The 19,049-nt window shown below is 44.3% G+C and overlaps 1 protein-coding gene across 4 annotated transcripts in view; it reads right to left on the bottom strand.

Annotated features, from left to right (window-relative positions):
* Nucleotides 1–19,049, bottom strand: part of LOC147016170 (uncharacterized) — an 89,885-nt gene that overhangs the window by 33,619 nt on the left and 37,217 nt on the right. For all 4 annotated transcript variants that reach the window (XM_085848933.1, XM_085848934.1, XM_085848935.1 and 1 more), the window contains 3 exons: nucleotides 13,429–13,571; nucleotides 8,660–8,843; nucleotides 42–560 (listed from right to left, as the gene is read on the bottom strand). In XM_085848933.1, coding sequence (XP_085705059.1) covers nucleotides 42–560; nucleotides 8,660–8,843; nucleotides 13,429–13,571 — 846 coding nt within the window. The remainder of the gene's footprint in view (nucleotides 1–41; nucleotides 561–8,659; nucleotides 8,844–13,428; nucleotides 13,572–19,049) is intronic.

The following is a 19,049-nucleotide window of genomic DNA, read 5'->3' as shown; positions in this document are numbered from 1 at the left end:
TCACATGGGCTGGTTTAGTTGACTAGCAGCAATTGGTTTACCAAGAAGCAGTGGTGTTGGTGAATCACTCCTCATGAAGCAGCGGGTATCACTCTCATGGCCACCATTGCCCACTTGCACTGATGATGTTGCCGCAACAACTCCAGTCTCTGCCAGGGAGGTGTGTGCCTGTGATGAGGATCGTGGGGAAGCCGGGAGAGATTTGTGCTGCAGACGTGGTGAAAATCCTTTCAGCTTGTGAATTGCACCTGTTATGGCGTCACGTAGAGGACTAGGAATGCTGTCGTTGTTTTCATCGTCTGCGTCAACCTCATTAGAAACAATGTGGCGATGATGTGACAGGGGACTTTGGATGGAGTCGGGGCTCTCCGAACCTGCGGGTTGCACAGCAGACCTCACTTTCTGGTGCCTCCCCCCAAATGAGACTGTACAGTCCACATGTTTGTGTTTGACAAAAGCCTCACGGGCTGCAATGGATGTGTGAGGCTGGATCGCAAAACCGGTCTTTGTAGAAAGTGTTCCTGCACACTTGCTCTGCATGTCTTCACTCGATGATCCACCTTTTAAAATACAGTCAATGGGGTATGGAGAAAGACGAATAAAAGAATATTAAGTATATTTTCATATGGGAAAAATTACGATCAGTTACCATTTCATGGGAAAAGAAAAAAGTCAAAGGCAAAAAGAGGAAAGTTCATTCTGCAATGAAACGTTTGAACAAAACGATGTACTATAAACAACAATAATAATAATAATAATAATAATAATAATAATAATAATAATAAGTAAAAAAAAACGACATAACATGTCAGAGCCCCCGTATTTTTAGTCATTTTGCTGTATAGAGTTAAAGGGCAAGCTGATATTTATGGACAACGAAAATGGCTGTTCGTCTCCCAGTCGGCCATATTTTATCAGATTTCAAAATAAAGTGAGGGGCACATGTATGCCATCATGTATTGTGTTCCTGCCAAGTTTGAACAAAATTGGACCATATGTGTCGGAGAAATGATTTGGGACACGTTTAAATAACAAAATGGCTGCCAGTCGGCCATCTTGGATATGATCTCCAAAAAAGTGACTTGCTAATGTAAGCCATCATTCCTTGTCTGTGGGCCAGGTTTGAACAAGATTGATAAGTGCTTGTCCGAGAAACGGTTGAGGACATGTTTGAAACTGGATTTTTTTTTTTTTACAACTAAAATGGCAGCCAGTCGGCCATCTTGCATCTCATGTCGAAAAAATAATGACATGCAGATGTATTCCATCATGTGTTTTCTTTGTGCTTTGTGCTAAGTGTAAATAAAATCAGCCAAAACCTGTCAGAGATATGGTTGCGGACGCACACGCGCACGTGAAACTCGAGACCAAATCCATAAACCCCCTTTTCTGACCAAGTCCAATGGGGGAAAATAATGGAATCTCCACAGGACCAGCAATAACAGTGTGCATTGTGCAAAGCCTTTATCTGGATTATCAGGGAATATAGCTCCCCACTGTGGAATGTTGCTGCCACTTCCCATCTTGCCCACCTTTGAGACCTTGGAATCTAAGGCGCTCCGTGTCATGAGAATCTAACATCAGGGGTCTGCTTCTTGCTCAACATTGGCAAGTTGGTGGCCTTAGTTACCTCTGCCACCGAAGGTGAAGGAGGTGATGTTTTCACCCCTCTCTATCTGTTGGGTGGTCGCTAGACCACCGTTATTCTCAGGTTTTCCATCTGTCTGTATGTTTGTATGTAATGGACAGTTCTGGAGGCCAGAGGAGTCAACCGATTTTGATGAAACTTGACTGGTAGGTTCATACCACGATCGAGTTGTATGTTTTTGAGCACCGTTGCTATGGACGCCACCGTTGCCTCACAACGGGACTTTGAAATTTTTGAAAAATCCTAAAAAAATTATTTTTTCGAAAATCAAAAATCGGCTTCCGAGCTTTTATGCGCACTATAATCAACCTCTTTGTCAAAAAATTTCAGCCCGATCCGTCAAAAACTGTATCACTAGTATGCAATTATGTAGCGACCACCCATGTAGCCTACCAGCTTGTCTGTCTATCTGTTTGTCTGTGTACAGGATATCTCAAAAAGTTTGGACGGATCTGGATGAAACTTGGTGGACAGGTTGGGTGTGTGGCAAGGACGAATTGATTCGATTTTGGTGAAGATCCGAATCGGGATCTGGATACGAGAATTATTTAATTTTAAAAGTGATTCTTCACCATTGAGAGATTTGGCCTCAAAAACGATATACGGCACGATATCTCAAAAATGTATTGGGCCAGATATGTTCTCATGGATCATGCATTACGTGATGGAGTTGTGTGCTCTATCGAGTGCCCTTCTAGTTTGTTACTGGCTCTATTCTGGTCCTGCTGTCCAACTGCCCTATCACCTCTCCACCCAACCCAGAAAGGGTTCTGCTGCATGAGGTGTGGTGAATGGTTCCATCTGGCCTGTACCGCTCTCAGTAAACTATCAGACTACACATATACACGGGTCTGTGGCTGCAGCTTTCGGCTGAATCCAAACTCAGAACCAAGCGACGACACACATATGCAAGTCCCAAATGCATTACCACTACCCTCATCACTTCCACCCCATACACCACCAACACCTGCACACAACCAAGCACCTCAACCCCAAAACTAAACTCTAATGCAACACAGATGGCTTCATCAGCAAGGCCATGCAACTTAAACACTTCACTCTCACAAACAACGTTCACACAGCCTTGAAACAAGAAACCAGATCACATGAGAAAAACAAAACAAAGACCATTCCCAACTACTCACCGATACGCACAGACAACTCATCACATACTGTATATACACAAGCCTATTGGACAAACAGATATCATGCAGCACACAAAAGCACTTCTACCACTCGACAATACGCTCAAACTTCAACCTTTTAAAATTAAGATGGGTAACAAAGTACACACGAACAACAAACATTTGTATACCATCAGAAATACCCCCACTGTAACAACCGAATACTCACCACAACAAGAGAACCTCCACTACTCCTTCCCAAACACCATCATTGGAGGGGACTTCAATACCAAAAACACCGCCTGGTACACCGACCACGAACCAAGCACCAGAGGCCAAACTCTTGCCACACAACTACATTCATTTTTCATACTTAAAATTATACATACATACAGATATACTGTATATACATACATACATATACAGTGTATATATATATTTTTTTTTTTTTTAAGAAGAAGAAGGTGCTTCCAACCAAAAGTAAAAAAAACTAAATCGACTCCGCTGATTTCAGCAAAAAAGCGAGAGCAGACCCGGTTTCAGGCAACGTTTCGCCAGCTTCACAGCCGGCTTCATCAGGCGTAATAGACCCTGAGCCTCGGCACGTGTCCGGTTTTTATTTCCATTCGACCGCTCATTTCCGGTCATGTACTGGTGCTCGAGGTTAAATGGAGGAGTGCTTTTTTATTTTATTTTGCAAAAGCAAAAACAAATGTCAAAAATCACATCATTGAAGGGGTGCTCTGCTCTTTTTTGTTTTTACTTTCACGTGATCTGGTGGTGTGTGTGTGTGTGTGTGTGTGTGTGTGTGTGTGTGTGTGTGTGTGTGTGTGTGTGTGTGTGTGTGTGTGTGTGTGTGTGTGTGTGTGTGTGTGTGTGTGTGTGAGAGAGAGTACGTGTGTGCGTTCGTTGTTGTTTTTGTGCTTCCGGGGCATGAACACGGCTGGTTTTTGAGCATGATGAGGTGTCGGGTTGTGTGGGTGTTGAGGTTATCGTTGAGTGTTGTGCACATGTGGATGTGGTGTTTGAGATTTGGTGTTTGTTGCTCACCTTATCCAGCCGTTTGCACCATCCAGTTTTTGCCGTTTGCATCAGAGGTGTGAATTGTGTGGGTATGTCCACCCTCTCCCCAGTTAGACCACTCTCCTGGCTCTCCACGTGCCACACTTCTAAAATCAACCTGTGTCGTTTGTTGGACGTAGTGTCTTCTAAAATCAACCTGTGTCGTTTGTTGGACGTAGTGTCTCGGGCATGGGTCCATGAAAATCAAATTTATGGCCAGATTGCAGGCAATGACGTGTTATGGCTGACTGGGTCACCTTTCCAAGCCTAATTGCTCTATCATGTTCATCAAGCCGTTGTTTCAAATTTCTTTCTTGTTTTAAATTTATTTTGGATGGTGGCACCTTCTTAGTCTTCCAAAAACCAAAAAAATAAAAAAGCAAATATATATATATATATATATATATATATATATATATATATATATATATATATATATATATATATATGTATATATATATATATATATATATATATATATATATATATATATGTATATGTATATGTATATATATATATATATATATATATATATATATATATATATATATATATATATATATATATATATATATTTGTAAATACGAGGTCCGTATAAAAAGTAACGGGACTGGCTTCACAGAAATTTTATTCCAAAAAATATATTGAAATCACAGCTTGTCCCCTTCAAAATAGTTTCCCTCCAGTCTCACACACTTGTCCATCCCCTTCTTCCATGCTTCAATGCACCCCCAGAAGGCTTCTTCTGGAATCCTCCGGAGCTCTGTCGTCACGGCCCTTTTGATGGCCTCCACATCAGGAAATCGGGTCCCCTTGATCACACCCTTGAGCTTGGGGAATAGGAAAAAAACCACAAGGGGCCAACTCTGGCGAATATGGGGTTGCTCCAGAGTTGGCACGTTCCTCTCCACCAGAAACTGTCGGATGTTCAGGGCACTGTGAACAGGGACGTTGTCATGATGGAGCACCCAGGCGTTGTTCTCCCACAGATCCCTCCTCTTGTCCTGGACTGATCTCATGAGGTGCCGGAGGATCTCCTTGTACACGTATTGATTCACTGTTTGGCCCTGTGGTAGAAACTTGAAGTGGACAATGCCCTTGATGTCAAAAAACGCGATGAGCATCACCTTGACCTTCGACTTCGACTTCGACTTCCTTGCTTTCTTTGGTCTTGGTGATGCTGGATTTTTCCACTGACGACTCTGCCATTTGGTCTCGGGATCGTATTTGAATATCCATGATTCCTCACCAGTAATGACTCTCCTGAGCAGGTCTGGATCGTCCACAAGGCGCTTGATAATGTCTTGACAGACAGTGACTCTTTGCTGTTTCTGGTCCTCGGACAACAGCTTGGGGACCATCTTTGCGCACACCTTGCACATTTCGAGATTTTCAGTGATGATGCTCCAGACAGTGTCCATGTTGATGGAAAGTTCCTCAGCGATCATCTGCACCATGAGTCGATGACCTGCGCGCACCATCTGCTTCCCACACTCGATGTTGTCCACCGTTCTGCTCGTTGAAGGTCTTCCAGACCGCGGATCATCTTCAACCTCCTCCCCTCCCTCTTGGAACCTCTTGTGCCATTCAAATACATGTGTACGTGACATCGTTTCTTACCCTTAGCTTGCTGCAGCATTGCAAAGGATTCGGAAGGTGTTTTGCCAAGCTTGGCAAGAAACTTCAGATTGGCTCTCTGCTCACGACTCATAGCACGACAACATAGACTAGACAACGTGGAAATCACGACCTGTAAAAAAATCACACAATGAGCACAGTCAACGATCACCAATCGTATATAATGCTGGAATGTTGCGAAAGACTGTGACGCAACCCGTTCATTCAAGTTGTGTAAGCGGAGCACACAGCAGGCTCAGTCCCGTTACTTTTTAGACGGACCTCGTATACATATATACACATACTGTATGTCAAGGTTGTTACAATCACTCATCACCAGACACAACATTCTGTTCTCCATCAGTTCCCATCACAACCATGTGGAGAACAGTTCAACAACTCCCTTAAGATCAACTACCTATCATAATCACCATAAACACAGCTAATACACCTCAACGCAAGCAAAAACAAAATATTCACCAATTAAGAAAAACAACTTAGGAAAATTTCAAAAATGATACTGAACAACAATTCCAACAACTCAACACAAACATCACCAACATTGACATACACATCAAAAGAGTTCAATGTGATCATCATAACCACACATCCCAAACACATTCCAAAGGGCAATATCACAAAATACAACCCCAACTACCTCATCAAACAATGAGACGATCGAAAACACAACACACCAACACGTAAAGCACTTGGCATAGTAGAGATGATTCAAACACTAAACACAGAAATCAACTAGAACGGCACTCGGTGGAGCGCACATCTCCACCAGACTAAACAGTTTATGATTCGGATCCCACCGATAGGCCGGATCTGGATCCAGATCTGAACCAAATGTGAATTGACTTGTTCTTGTCACCTCACCAACTCATCCAGCAAGTTTTGCCACAACTCATCCCTAAATTTTTGAAATATCATGCTATATATCGCTTTTGGCCGCATCCTCTCATTGGTAAAGAATCACTTAAAAATTAAAACATTATTTTATCCGGATCCGGATTCTGATCTTCACAAAAATCTAATCAATTCTTCCTCATCACATATCCAACTTGTCCACCAAGTTTTGTCCAAATCCATCCGCAACCTTTTGAGATATCATGCTGTATCGTTTTTGGCCCAATCTCTCAATGGTGAAGAATCATCTAAAAAAATAGGACCACGCATCCTGAAGCTCACCTGGATCAGAAGCAAGTCACTCAACCCCCCCTGCCCCCCTCCCTGCACAGACCCCCATAGACCCTGATTTTTTTTTTAATGTCAAAACAAACTTTAGTACATCATGGGTAATAAAGGTTGTGGTCAAGTTTCATTGAAAAATCGTGTGTAGTTTCAGAGAAGAAAGCAAATACCTATTTTGGGGGGCACAACCCCCCACTGTAGACTCCCTTAATGAGTGCAGATTTTGATGAGGGCAAAACACCTTCGCTAGGCATCAGATATAACGCTTGTGGCCAGGTTTCATCAAAATTGTGTTTGGTTCAAGCGATAATGACTGAAGTGTTTACGGACAGACTCACTCACTCACTCATTCACCTACGGACACTGCTCGACTGGATAAACTCACCAGACCAAAGTCCAGGCGAGCTTAGAAATTAAAGAATTCTCGATTCCGAATTCGGATCTTCACTCAAATCGAATCCATTCATTATTGTCACACACCAACGTGTCCATCAAGTTTCATCCGAATCCATCAACATCGTTTTGAGATATCGTGCTATACATGGAGTTTAATCATATCTCTCAATGGTGAAGAGTCACTTAAAAAAATTTCAGATCCAGATCCTGACCAAAAATACGCATTGCTGTCTGTCCTTGGTCAATCGCCGACATTCACAAAAAAAAATTCACAATGATTGCTTGATCGTATGACATCTGTGGACAAAAATCGTGTGACAAACAGACAGACAGACAGACCACCATACTTGGCAAAATTAAGACTACACCACAAAGACGCTACGAGATCCTTCAAAACATCTCACCACCGATCAACGATAACTACAACAAACACATCAATACCCACAACACCATCAACACAATCCATAACCTGGGCCGAACCAGTATCCTGGCTACTAAACCCCAACCCATCGACAATGCAGAGAAATTACTTCCCAGGTCTGATCGTGTTCACCTCTCACGCCTCCGCTGTGGACTTACACCCACAGTTTTTACAGCACAAACATAGACTCGACGATACCACTGACTACACCTGCAACTTCTGCCAGGCCACCCCACAAACAATAAAACATAATATGTAAGTCCGCGTGGTCCTGGCTCCACAAAGGCAAGAGCACAACATTTTACATGTGAGAGATCTCGGGGTCGCTCCCGCGAGGTTGATGGCTATCTCCATGCCACGGGCCCGCTCGAGCAGTACTGACCTGGGCTAATCAACAACAAGAACAACAACTGCTCCTCCAACCCCATTACCCTGTTTCCATCCTTCTCCTTAAACTTTCTCTCCTTGTGCTGTGATGTGCTGTGAAAAATTGATGAATCGCCCTGAAACTAGAACTTTTTCTTTGACTCATCATAATAAAGCCATGCACCAAGCTTAGGCCAAAAAAAAAATGTTGCATTGGCGTAACGGGTCACTGAAAAATAGGGTAGGTCGGTTGGGATCTTTTTTTTTTATTTTTTATTTTTTTTTCCTAATAAATCCCTCCCAAAATCTCCCCCGGCTCGAGTACCACCCTTTTTGTCGGCGGGTTCTGTCCGAAACACTTCCGGGTTTTTGCGATCGCGATCGCAATCAACAAGATACTTGAAAACGATAGCAAAACAACAAAAATAGCAATAAAATAGGGTCGGCAAAATTTTTCGATAGCAAAAAAACAAAAAAAAAACGTAGGGTCGGCGGAATTTTTAGGGTCGGGCGGGTTACGCCAATGCAACATTTTTTTTTTTTGGCCTTAAGTTGAATATGTTGAGGGGTATGGGGGAAAACAGTCTGAAAACCCACAGTTGAGATGGACGTACGGACATATGGACAGATGGACAGATGGAGAGCAAACCTATAGTCCCCTCCAGTAAAACCGGTAGGGGACTCATAAAAGCACACTACTTGCAGGAAAAAAAAAAGAACACGACGTAGTTGTGTTGCCGTTCATTCATACCGAAAATGAATACGCACTATGTTAAATGAGCATAACCAAAGGAACAAAAACTACTCGTACTGCTTCGGTGCGTTCACCTAACAACTTGTCCCTGAATGTGAAACCTTGAGTCCTTGAATCATCTGCTAAATATTGATGGTGATGCAGGGATTCATCAGCTGGGGTCCCAACATTGAGGTTATCGTCAGACGTTCTCACGTGGCCATTGGGGTCCGATTGCATCCGGTGACGTAGCTCCGTTGCTGATCCTGTCGAACTGTGCTACGGGTGGCAGAGCACAACCACACAACCACACAACCACACATCAAAGAGCCAAATACCACATTATATTTGTACAACGACAAACAAAAGAAAACATAGGACATCCTCTGCATACAGTAATTTACCGAGTTATTTACCATGTTCTGAAGGGATATTTACATCTTGCCATCATTCCCAGCATAGGGCTGGGGTAGCTGGGGAGAGGGAGGTTGGGGGGGGGGGAGGAGGAGGGTCATTATAAGCTCACTGTAATTACTAACTTTTACCGTTTTAAAAAAAAAAACAACTCAAAATTGGTCGGTAGTAGTGAGGATTTCATTCTGGAAGGCTCAACACCCGAAGGGGAAAGAGAAGACAAAGCATGTTGATGATGAGAGTGAAAGACCACAGGTGTGCAAGATCACAGACTTCGTTTTCTGACATGTCGAAGTGAATGTATGGTCCAGGTGAACAGGAGCATCTAAGCAGGAAGTTACAGGAAATGAACGGGAACACAAAGGCAAGAACATTTCTTAATTTGCTTTGTGAGGTTTTCCTTGGATGGAAACACTATTTTTGTAACCCATTAACAGATGCATGAAGCCTGGGGGGTCAGGTCAGGTATGGGAGCATGTGCCAGAACAGCGCGTCGCTGCGTCCACTTTCCGCTGGTACTCCAGGGGCCTCCGTCTGGCCATCCCCCAGGCAGATGCCAGGCCCATCCCCATCTCCTTGAGATGATGGTCAACCTGCTGCAACCATGAGGCACGTGGTCGGCCCACTGGCCTCCTCCACTCATGAGACTCCCTCGCTGAGAGAATCTGGTGAGCAGGATCAGCGTCAGGAAAACGAGCCACATGTCCATACAGCCGCAGCTGACGCTCACGGACTATGCAGGTAACAAATCTCATCCGAGTCTCTCTCAGCAACCGCTCGTTGGACACAAAATCCGACCAGCGATAGCCAAGGATTCTCCGAAGAGACCTGGTACCAAAGGAATTAAGTCTCCATCTCAGATCCTTGGTCAAAGTCCAAGTCTCACACCCATAGAGCAAGACTGGAAGTACCAAGGACCTGAAGACTCGGACTTTCGTCCTCCCGCACAGGTACCGGCAGCGCCACACCCCATGATCCAGTGAATCCATGACTCCCCAGGCCCGACCCAGACGTCTATTGACCTCCGGCTCACAACCTGCGGAGACATGCATATCACTGCCAAGGTAAGTGAGTCTATCCACGACCTCAACATCCTCACCACAAACAGACACAGACAGGACAGCAGCATCCAAGATGTCACCGAAAGCCTGGATCTTAGTTTTGACCCAAGAAATCCGTAATCCCAACGGCTCCGACTCCTCATTCAGCACCTCGAGGGCCCCCAAGAGGATGTCTAAAGTCTCCGCAAAGATGACTGCATCATCTGCAAAATCAAGGTCCGAGATCTTGACATTGCCAAACGATGCACCGCAACTTGATCTCTCCGACATCCTCCCAAAAATCTAGTCCATACAAGTGCTGAAAAGTGTGGGGGCAAGTACACATCCCTGACGAACTCCAGTAACAACTGGAAATGAGTCAGAGGCGGTACCACCACACTTCACAGCACTCTCAGTACCAGAGTAGAGCTCAGACATCAGATCGATCAGTTTCGGTGGCACCCCACGAAGACCAAGAATCCTCCAGAGGACATCCCGATTCACTGAATCGAACGCTTTACAGAGATCAACATAGGCTGCAAGCAGCCCCTGCCGAAACTCTCGTCTGCGTTCGGTGAGGACACGAAGTGCAAGGATACGGTCAATCGTTGACCTCTTTGGTGTAAAGCCTGACTGCTCTGGACGCTGGTGCTCAAGCAGATGGTGGCGAACCCTATCAAGAATTATCCGAGCAAAGACCTTGCCCGGCACTGAGAGCAGCGTCACCCCTCGGTAGTTGTTGCAGTCTTGGCGATCACCCTTCCCTTTCCAGAGAGGGACAACAAGGCCCCTCTTCCAGTCAGTTGGGATGATGGTTATCGTCTTGCCAAAGATGCCTGTGTTCCAGGCAGAGCACAAAACTGCATGCAACGACGCGAGTGCAGCATTTCCACCAGCCTTGAGAAGTTCGGCATGGATGTCACAGATCCCTGGAGCTTTGCCCCGTTTCAACTGGTTCACCGCAGCCCGTGTTTCCACAAGCGATGGTGGACCACAGTTGATTCGAGGGTCAGCAACAGGGATTGTAACACCCTTGACGTCCAACTCGACAGCTGGGGGATCAGCCTGGTACAACCGCTCGAAGTAACCGGCCCAGCGGGCCTTCACTTCAGACTCCTCTGTCAAGAGCCTACCACTCTCTGCTCGAACTGCAGTGCTCCGAGGGATGGGCTTGGATGAACGTAATGCGCGAATTCCCCTGTAAGCGGGACGAGAATCACCTGTCCACAGGTGATGCTCTACCCCCTCACAGATTCCTCGCACATAGGCCTCCTTGTCCACCCTCAGTGCACGTACAGTTTTACGCCTCAGCTCCCTGAACAGCTCAGCTCTGCCATTCAGCCTGGCCCTGCGACTCTGGTCAATGGTATCCAGTGTCCCTTGAGAGACAAAATTCTTCTTTGCCCTGCGGTGAACTCCAAGGCATCCACCGGCAACATCAAGGACGGTGGTCTTGAAGGTGTTCCACAACTCTTCAGGACCCCCCAAAGCACCCAGACCCCCAAGTGTCCACTCAGCCTGTTCGCAAACTCCTCAGCTACTCTCTCATCCCTGAGCTTGGCAACATCCAGCCTAGGCTGGGATGGTACCATTCTCCAGGATTTAAGGTGCAGCTTTAGAGTTGCTACAACAAGCCTGTGGTCAGTATTGAGGAACTGAGCACTCCGGTAGACCCTGCAGTTCTGGATCATCCTCCAACGACCGTCAATGAGGACATGGTCAATCTCCTTTGCCACACCGCCAGCGTTGGAATACCAAGTCCAGCGATGAGCTTGCGGGCGCTGAAACCATGAACCAGCCACCCTAAGTCCATGACTTCTTGCAAAGTCAAGGAACTTAGTGCTATTCTGGTTCATAGTTCCTGACCCATGGGGACCAACACACACCTCATAACCATCCCTATCAGTTCCAGTCGATGCATTGAAATCCCCCAAGACTAGAAGTGTATCTCGTCTGGGGCACTGATCAACCACAGACTCGAGTGTGGCGTAGAATGCATCCTTCACGGTAACATCACTCGCCTCAGTCGGAGCATAAATAGAGACCAGGGAAATGACACCTAAGGAGTGACGAATCCTTAATCTCATAATACGCTCGTTGACCGGTGTTACCTCAATTATCATTGGGGTCAGCTTATTGGACACAGCTACAGCAACTCCTTGGGTATGGTAACCATCAGAGCGACCAGACCAATAGTAGGTGTAACCACCCACCATTATCTCGCCGCAATCCGGTCTCCGAACCTCAGAGAGAGCTGCAATCCCGATGTCCAAACGCTTGAGCTCAGATGATAACAGAGACAGGTGATCATCCTCTCTTAGGGATAGGACATTCCAGGCACCCACCCGAAGGGACCGCCTCAGGTTAACCCAAGGAGACCGCCGTCTGGTGGACGACACCTCAGCACCACTCCGACACACTCTCCCGCAATCTGACCCAGGGATGTTACCCCGTGGTTTCCCTCCTATCAAAGATTGGGGGTCCCGAAGGCTTTGCCCCAATCCCATCATCCGGTGAGCTGCCCTGCGAAGGGAAGCTGCACAGGAGGTACTCCCACGGAGTGGGTTTTCAGATTTTTTTGCGTTTTTGCGTTTTGCGGAATGAAGCGTTTTACGGTGGCTGGAGTGCAAATCCTGCCACCAACCTCCTAATAAGAAGTAACCCAACTGCAGGAGGATGTCCGCAGACACAGTTGGGCACTAGATATGGATGGCCGTTGGCTCACAAGGAGCTCCTCCGCCCTTTGACAGGTTTTGTTTTTAATCCTGCTGGGTGTCCATATCCAAACACCCTCCTCACCAGAAAACCTGGTGGGGGAGACGGTTTAGTCGCCGACAACCCGACCATGGAACAGGTTAGTACAGGTTTACATGGTACCTGTAGCAGGTCACAGATCGAACCTGACCTGACGAACCTGGGGGGGGGGGGGGGGGGATCGAAAAGACACGAAGAAAAAAATAAATAAAAACAGGGCCATCTATTTATTACGTTGTCAATATGGCAGAAGTCCCTTCAACATGTGGTCCATAATTGTGTGATTTTACTCCTCTACTCCAATTTCCTATCCCTTCACTCTCCAATCCACTCACACTCCACTACCCTTCCCCCCTCTCTCTTCATATCCTCCCTTCTCTTCTTTTAGTCATTTATTTTTTTTTCCCCTTGTGCATATGTAATATATCGATATGGATGACCCCTGTGAAGAAGATAGACAAGGAAAATTACAAGCAAGGTACCTTGAGAGATGAGCAACGAGAGAGTATGGGGCAAACATACAGGTAAGTTGAGAAGCAACAACCTTTAGGTGATTAAAGTGGTGCTAATCAAAATAAATATTCAATGCATTGTTGGCTGCAATTGTTGTTCATTGTGGTTGAAAGTTTCTCAATCCCCTCCTTCTCCTCACTGACCGGATCAAGGAAGCTTTTCATGGTCCAGCTGAAAACACCTCCGGTTCCCATGCGATGTAGATGGGGCGAAGTGGTTGGCGACAGGCTCGGTGATGTGCTGGACGATGGGCTGGGTGATTGACTGTTGCTCCTTGGGAATGCACCTGTTAAATGAGGAAGGCGTACGTAGAGTTTGTTACTTTTAATGGCATGCAACTCACCTACTGATTTGATCGAAACAATGCACAAAGATGATGGCATATTGGGAAGGGATCAAGATTGGTCAATTTTATTTAAGATAAGTTCATTAAATCATCCTCAGTTTATTTGTGTTGGAGTGTCCCTCAAAGTAAATCCATATCTCATACAATAAAGATAATTTGTACAACATTACTCCATCTGTACCACTTGCAGCAGAAAATAATCTCAGGTCTTAGAATTAGATGAACATCTCTCATGTGTTCAAAAGATAAGGTTCTGTGTATTGTGTCTGCTTGTAAAACAGCTTTTTGTTATCCTTGACAGAGGAGGGGGTACTCCATTTGAGATTGTCTGTTTGTCTGTTTGTCTGTGCAGAATGTGCTGAAGTAAGCCACAAATGCCACCTGGTGGTAGCGAGAAGAACATGTCATCTATTTTCAACTGAGTACTTCTATAAAGAAAATAATGTTTGTACAATTATAATATGAGGACAGGTATAAAGTATGTACAATTAGAATGTGATTACAGGTATAAAGTATGTGCAATTAGAATGTGAGTAGGTGTATGTTGTTGGTGGTCTTTCGACTGCTCCCGTTAGGGGTCGCCACAGCGGATCATCCGTTAAGATCCACATACTGAGTTGGCAGAGGTTTGATGCTGGATGCCCTTCCTGACGCAAACCTAGTCGCCTCTTACGACACAGGGAAAAGGATTGCGTTTCGCCATGTCTCCGGGCTGCTCTACACCCTCTCATAGCGTGGCCCAGTGCAGAGCACTCGTCCTCAAGCGATCCTCCAACCCAAGCCTCCGAGTAGCCGGATTGCAGGTGCACGCCACTACGCCCGATAGAATGTGAGCATGTATATAAAGTATGTATAATTAGAATGTGAGTACGTCTGTAAAGAATGTGCAAATAGAATGTGAGTATGTCTATAAAGTATGTACAATTATAATGTGAATACAGGTATAAAGTATGTACAATTAGAATGTGAGTATGTGAATAAAGTATGTGCAATTAGAATGTGAGTACGTGTATGAAGTATGTACAATTAGAATGTGAGTAGGTGTATAAAGTATGTAAAATTAGAATGTGAGTTCGTGTATAAAGTATGTACAATTAGAATGTGAGCACGTGTATAAAGTATGTGCAAAGAGAATGTGAGTACATGTATAAAGTATGTACAATTAGAATGTGAGTACGTGTATAAAGTATGTACAATTATAATGTGAGTACGTGCATAAAGTATGTACTATTAGAATGTGAATACGTGCATAAAGTATGTTCAATTAGAATGTGAGTATGTGTATAAAGTATGTGCAATGAGAATGTGAGTACGTGTATAAAGTATGTACAATTAGAATGTGAATACGTGCATAAAGTATGTACAATTATAATGTGAATACGTGCATAAAGTATGTACAATTAGAATGTGAGTGCATCTATAAAGTGTGTAAAATTAGAATGTGAGTACGTGTATAATGTATGTACAATTAGAATGTGAGGACATGCCTATATTATGTAGAATTGGAATGCGAGTATGTGTATTAAATATGTACAATTAGAATGTGAGTACATCTTTAAAGTATGTACAATTAGAATGTGAGTATGTGTATAAAGTATGTACAATTAGAATGTGAGTATGTCCATAATGTATGTTCAATTAAAATGTGAGTACATGTATAAAGTATGTACAATTAGAATGTGAGTACGTGTTTTAAGTATGTACTATTAGAATCTGAATACATGTATAAAGTATGTACTATTAGAGTGTGAGTACATGTATAAAGTATGTACGATAAGAATGTGAATACGTGTATAAAGTATGTACAATTATAATGTCAGGATGTGTATAAAGTATGTACGATTAGAATGTGAGTATGTGTATAAAGTATGTACAATTCGAATGCGAGTACGTGTATATACTATGTACAATTAGAATGTGAGTACGTGTATAAAGTATGTACAATTAGAATGTGAGTATGTCTCTCAAGGATGCACTATTTGGAATGTGAGAATCTGTATACAGTGCGTGTATTAAGAACGTGAGTGCATCTCTGAAGACCGTACTATAAAAATACGTGTATCTATAAAATACATACGTCTTTAAAATATGTACAAGTGCATCGTGAATCCACACAATAAAAGGTCTGTTTGTTCACTGTATGAACAAAAACCTTTGTCATCATTGCATCATCTACATACCACACAAAACACATCACACAAAAGAAATCCTGGCGTCGATGTGCAATTCCCCTCCCCCCCCTGCCCCCAACCCTCCAAAAAATGACGAGAAAAAATGTCAACGGAAGTCAGTCAATGGAGTTTTGAAAAATGAAGACTGACATCAAAGCAGTGGTCAAGTTGTTCCATAAGAGCATGACACCAAAGGAAATCCATGAGGACGTGATGGAAATCATTGGGGTGGGTTGACGGGGGCATTGATGCCCCTTCATAGGCCACTGTACAAAGCTGGGCAGCTGATTTTATGGGAGGGAAAACTGGCATAGAGGATGAGCCAAGTTCAGGATGCCCCAATGAGACCAAGAAAAGAAAAAAAGAAAAGAAAAAAAGAAAATGCCCCAAGAAAAGATTCATGCAGTCCACAAGATTTTGAAAGAACGAGATTCAACAATGAGACACACCTGAAGCATAATGAATCAGCACTGGGTCATTGCATTCCATCCTCACTGAATCATTGGGCATGATGTTTTCAGCAAGATAGGTTCCAAAAATATTGATCGAAGATAAGAGGACACCTCGACTGCACATTTCCAGGGAACCTCTTTAGAGGTTTCAAGAAAACCTAGACAACTTCGTGAGCAAGATTGTGAATCGGAATGAATCATGGTTTCAGCACTTTGATACCAAGACCAAACAGCAGCACATACAGCTGAAGCACCCACATTCTCCATCCATCTCCTCAGTTCAATTAATTAGACATCAACTGGAAAGATCATGACCACTGTTTTCTGGGACATTGAAGGGGTGATCATGATGGACTCTCCCAAAAAGGTGAGACCATCAATTAGCATAATCAAAAACCATGCTGATGAAGTGTGACAGTTGTGAGAAACAAACAGTTGAGTTGATGAGTGTTGCTTCTCATGGACAACGCACCATCCTTCAACCCAGGTTGCAATGGCTCCAGTGATCAAGTGTATCTTTGAACTGCTGACCCATGAAGTCTGGGTGACTGACCTGACCCTGCTGACCGACACCAGATTATGCTCCCTCAAGCTTATACCTGTTCCCCAAGTTGAAGGAATGGCTTTGTGGGAAGAGCTTTGATGATGATGATGATGATGATGATGATGATGATGATGATGATGATGATGATGATGATGTGATTGTAGTGGTTGAGGAGTTTCTCGACAATAATTTCTACAAGTGAAGCTGCAGCAGTGCTGGACCAAGTGCATTGAATTCATGGGGGTTATGTTTTATGAAGAAAAAGAAACAGCCAATTGAAAGCAAATTATATTGCTAAATATACTACATGGCCAAATGTAAGCAGACATCCCTTCTAATTCATGGATTCAGCTATTTTAGCCACACCCATTTCTGGAAGGTGTATAAAATTAAGCACACAGCCATGCAATCTCCAGAGACAAACATGAGCAGTGGAATGGGGCGTACTGAAGAGCTCAATTATTTTCAATTTGGCACCGTCATAGGATGCCACCTTTCCAATAAATCAGTTCGTCAAATTTCTGCCCTGCTAGAGCTGCCCCAGTCAACTGTAAGTGCTGTTATTGTGAAGTGGAAATGTCTAGGAGCAACAGCTCAGCCACGAAGTGTTAGGCCACACAAGCTCACAGAATGGGAACGCCGATTGCTGAAGCACTTCGCGTGGAAAAATCATCTGTCGTCGGTTGCAACACTCATGACTGAGTTCCAAACTGACTCTGGAAGTAACGTCAGCGCAAGCAGTGTGCGTCAAGAGCTTCATGAAATGGGTTTCCTTGGCTGAGCAGCCACACACAAGCCTAAGATCACCATGTGCAATACCAAGCGTCGGCTGGAGAGGTGTAAAGTTCACCGCCATTGGACTCTGGAGCAGTGGAAACAAGTTCTGTGGAGTGCTGAATCACGCTTCACCATCTGTCAGTCCGACGGACGAATCTGGGTTTGGTGGATGCCAGGAGAACGCTACCTGCCCAAATGCATCGTGCCAACTGTAAAGTTTGGTGGAGGTAGAATAATGGTCTGGGGCTGTTTTTCATGGTTCGGACTAGGCCCCTTAGTTCCAGTGAAGGGAAATCTAAACATTACAGCAGACAATGACATTCTAGACAATTCTGTGCTACCCACTTTATGGCAATAGCTTGGGGGAAGGCCCTTTCATGTTTCAGCATGACAATGCCCCCATGCACAAAGCGAGGTCCATACAGAAGTGGTTTGTCGAGGTCGGTGCGGAAGAAATTGACTGGCCTGCACAGAGCGCTGACCTCAACCCCATCAAGCACTTTTGAGATGATTTGGAATGCCGACTGCGAGCCAGAACTAATCGGCCAACATCAGTGCCCAAAGTCACTAATGCTCTTGTGGCTGAACGTAAGCAAATCCCCACAGCAATGTTCCAACATCTAGTGGAAATCTTTCCCAAAAGAGTGGAGCAGCAAAGGGAGGACCAACTCCATATTAATGCCCATGATTTTGGAATGAGATGTTCGACGAGCAGGTGTCCACATACTTTTGACCATGTAGTGTATGTCAGGCTCATAAAAAAATTGTGAATGCCCCTCGTCCATTTAGCCAAGTTGTCATGAGATGTGGACCGTTGGCTATCCTGTCTTGGAAATAATTACTTGTTATAACAATATGATTAAACTTAAAACATATATATATATATATATATATATATATATATATATATATATATATATATATATATATATATATATATATATATATATATTGTTGTGGTTACCAAATTCGCAAACCACCATTCAGGTCCCTTAGGTGAGGTATCTCGGTAAGTACATGTATAGTTAGGCCCAAACCCGTTGTCTAGTGGGAATACATGTCATTTATGCGTGCTGCGACTCTTCAGGATAGCCGTTTTTCTTTTGCTATCTTTATTTTGGACCAACCGCCATGATTACCACCACAACCACAACATCAACCACCAACCACAACGCCGCTTCACCACAACCGCCACGACCTTCACGTCACACCTCGCAACCGTCGCATCGCCACCGTTCTTGCGCCGCCTGTGGGTACCGGTGTTGGACTCGTGCAGGGCGCGCGCCGAACGGCGTGTACAAAATCACGGATTTTGTGCTTCAAAAACGGATCAAAAACGACACACGCCCACTTTTTGCCGTCCAATCGGTGAGCGAGGGGCGATTTGGCCCCGCCCCCAGGGCGTTGGAGGGCGATCGATATATGCAAATTTATGGATCAAAAAGCATTCACGCCCACTTTTTCTCGGGCCAAT

The sequence above is a fragment of the Eptatretus burgeri genome, chromosome 12 (assembly GCF_056783735.1).
Source record: "Eptatretus burgeri isolate ZD-2024b chromosome 12, Ebu_testis_v1, whole genome shotgun sequence".
Taxonomy (NCBI): domain Eukaryota; kingdom Metazoa; phylum Chordata; class Myxini; order Myxiniformes; family Myxinidae; genus Eptatretus; species Eptatretus burgeri.
The sequence above is the reverse complement of the archived record's forward strand: the minus strand, read 5'-3'. Positions and strand labels throughout refer to the sequence as shown.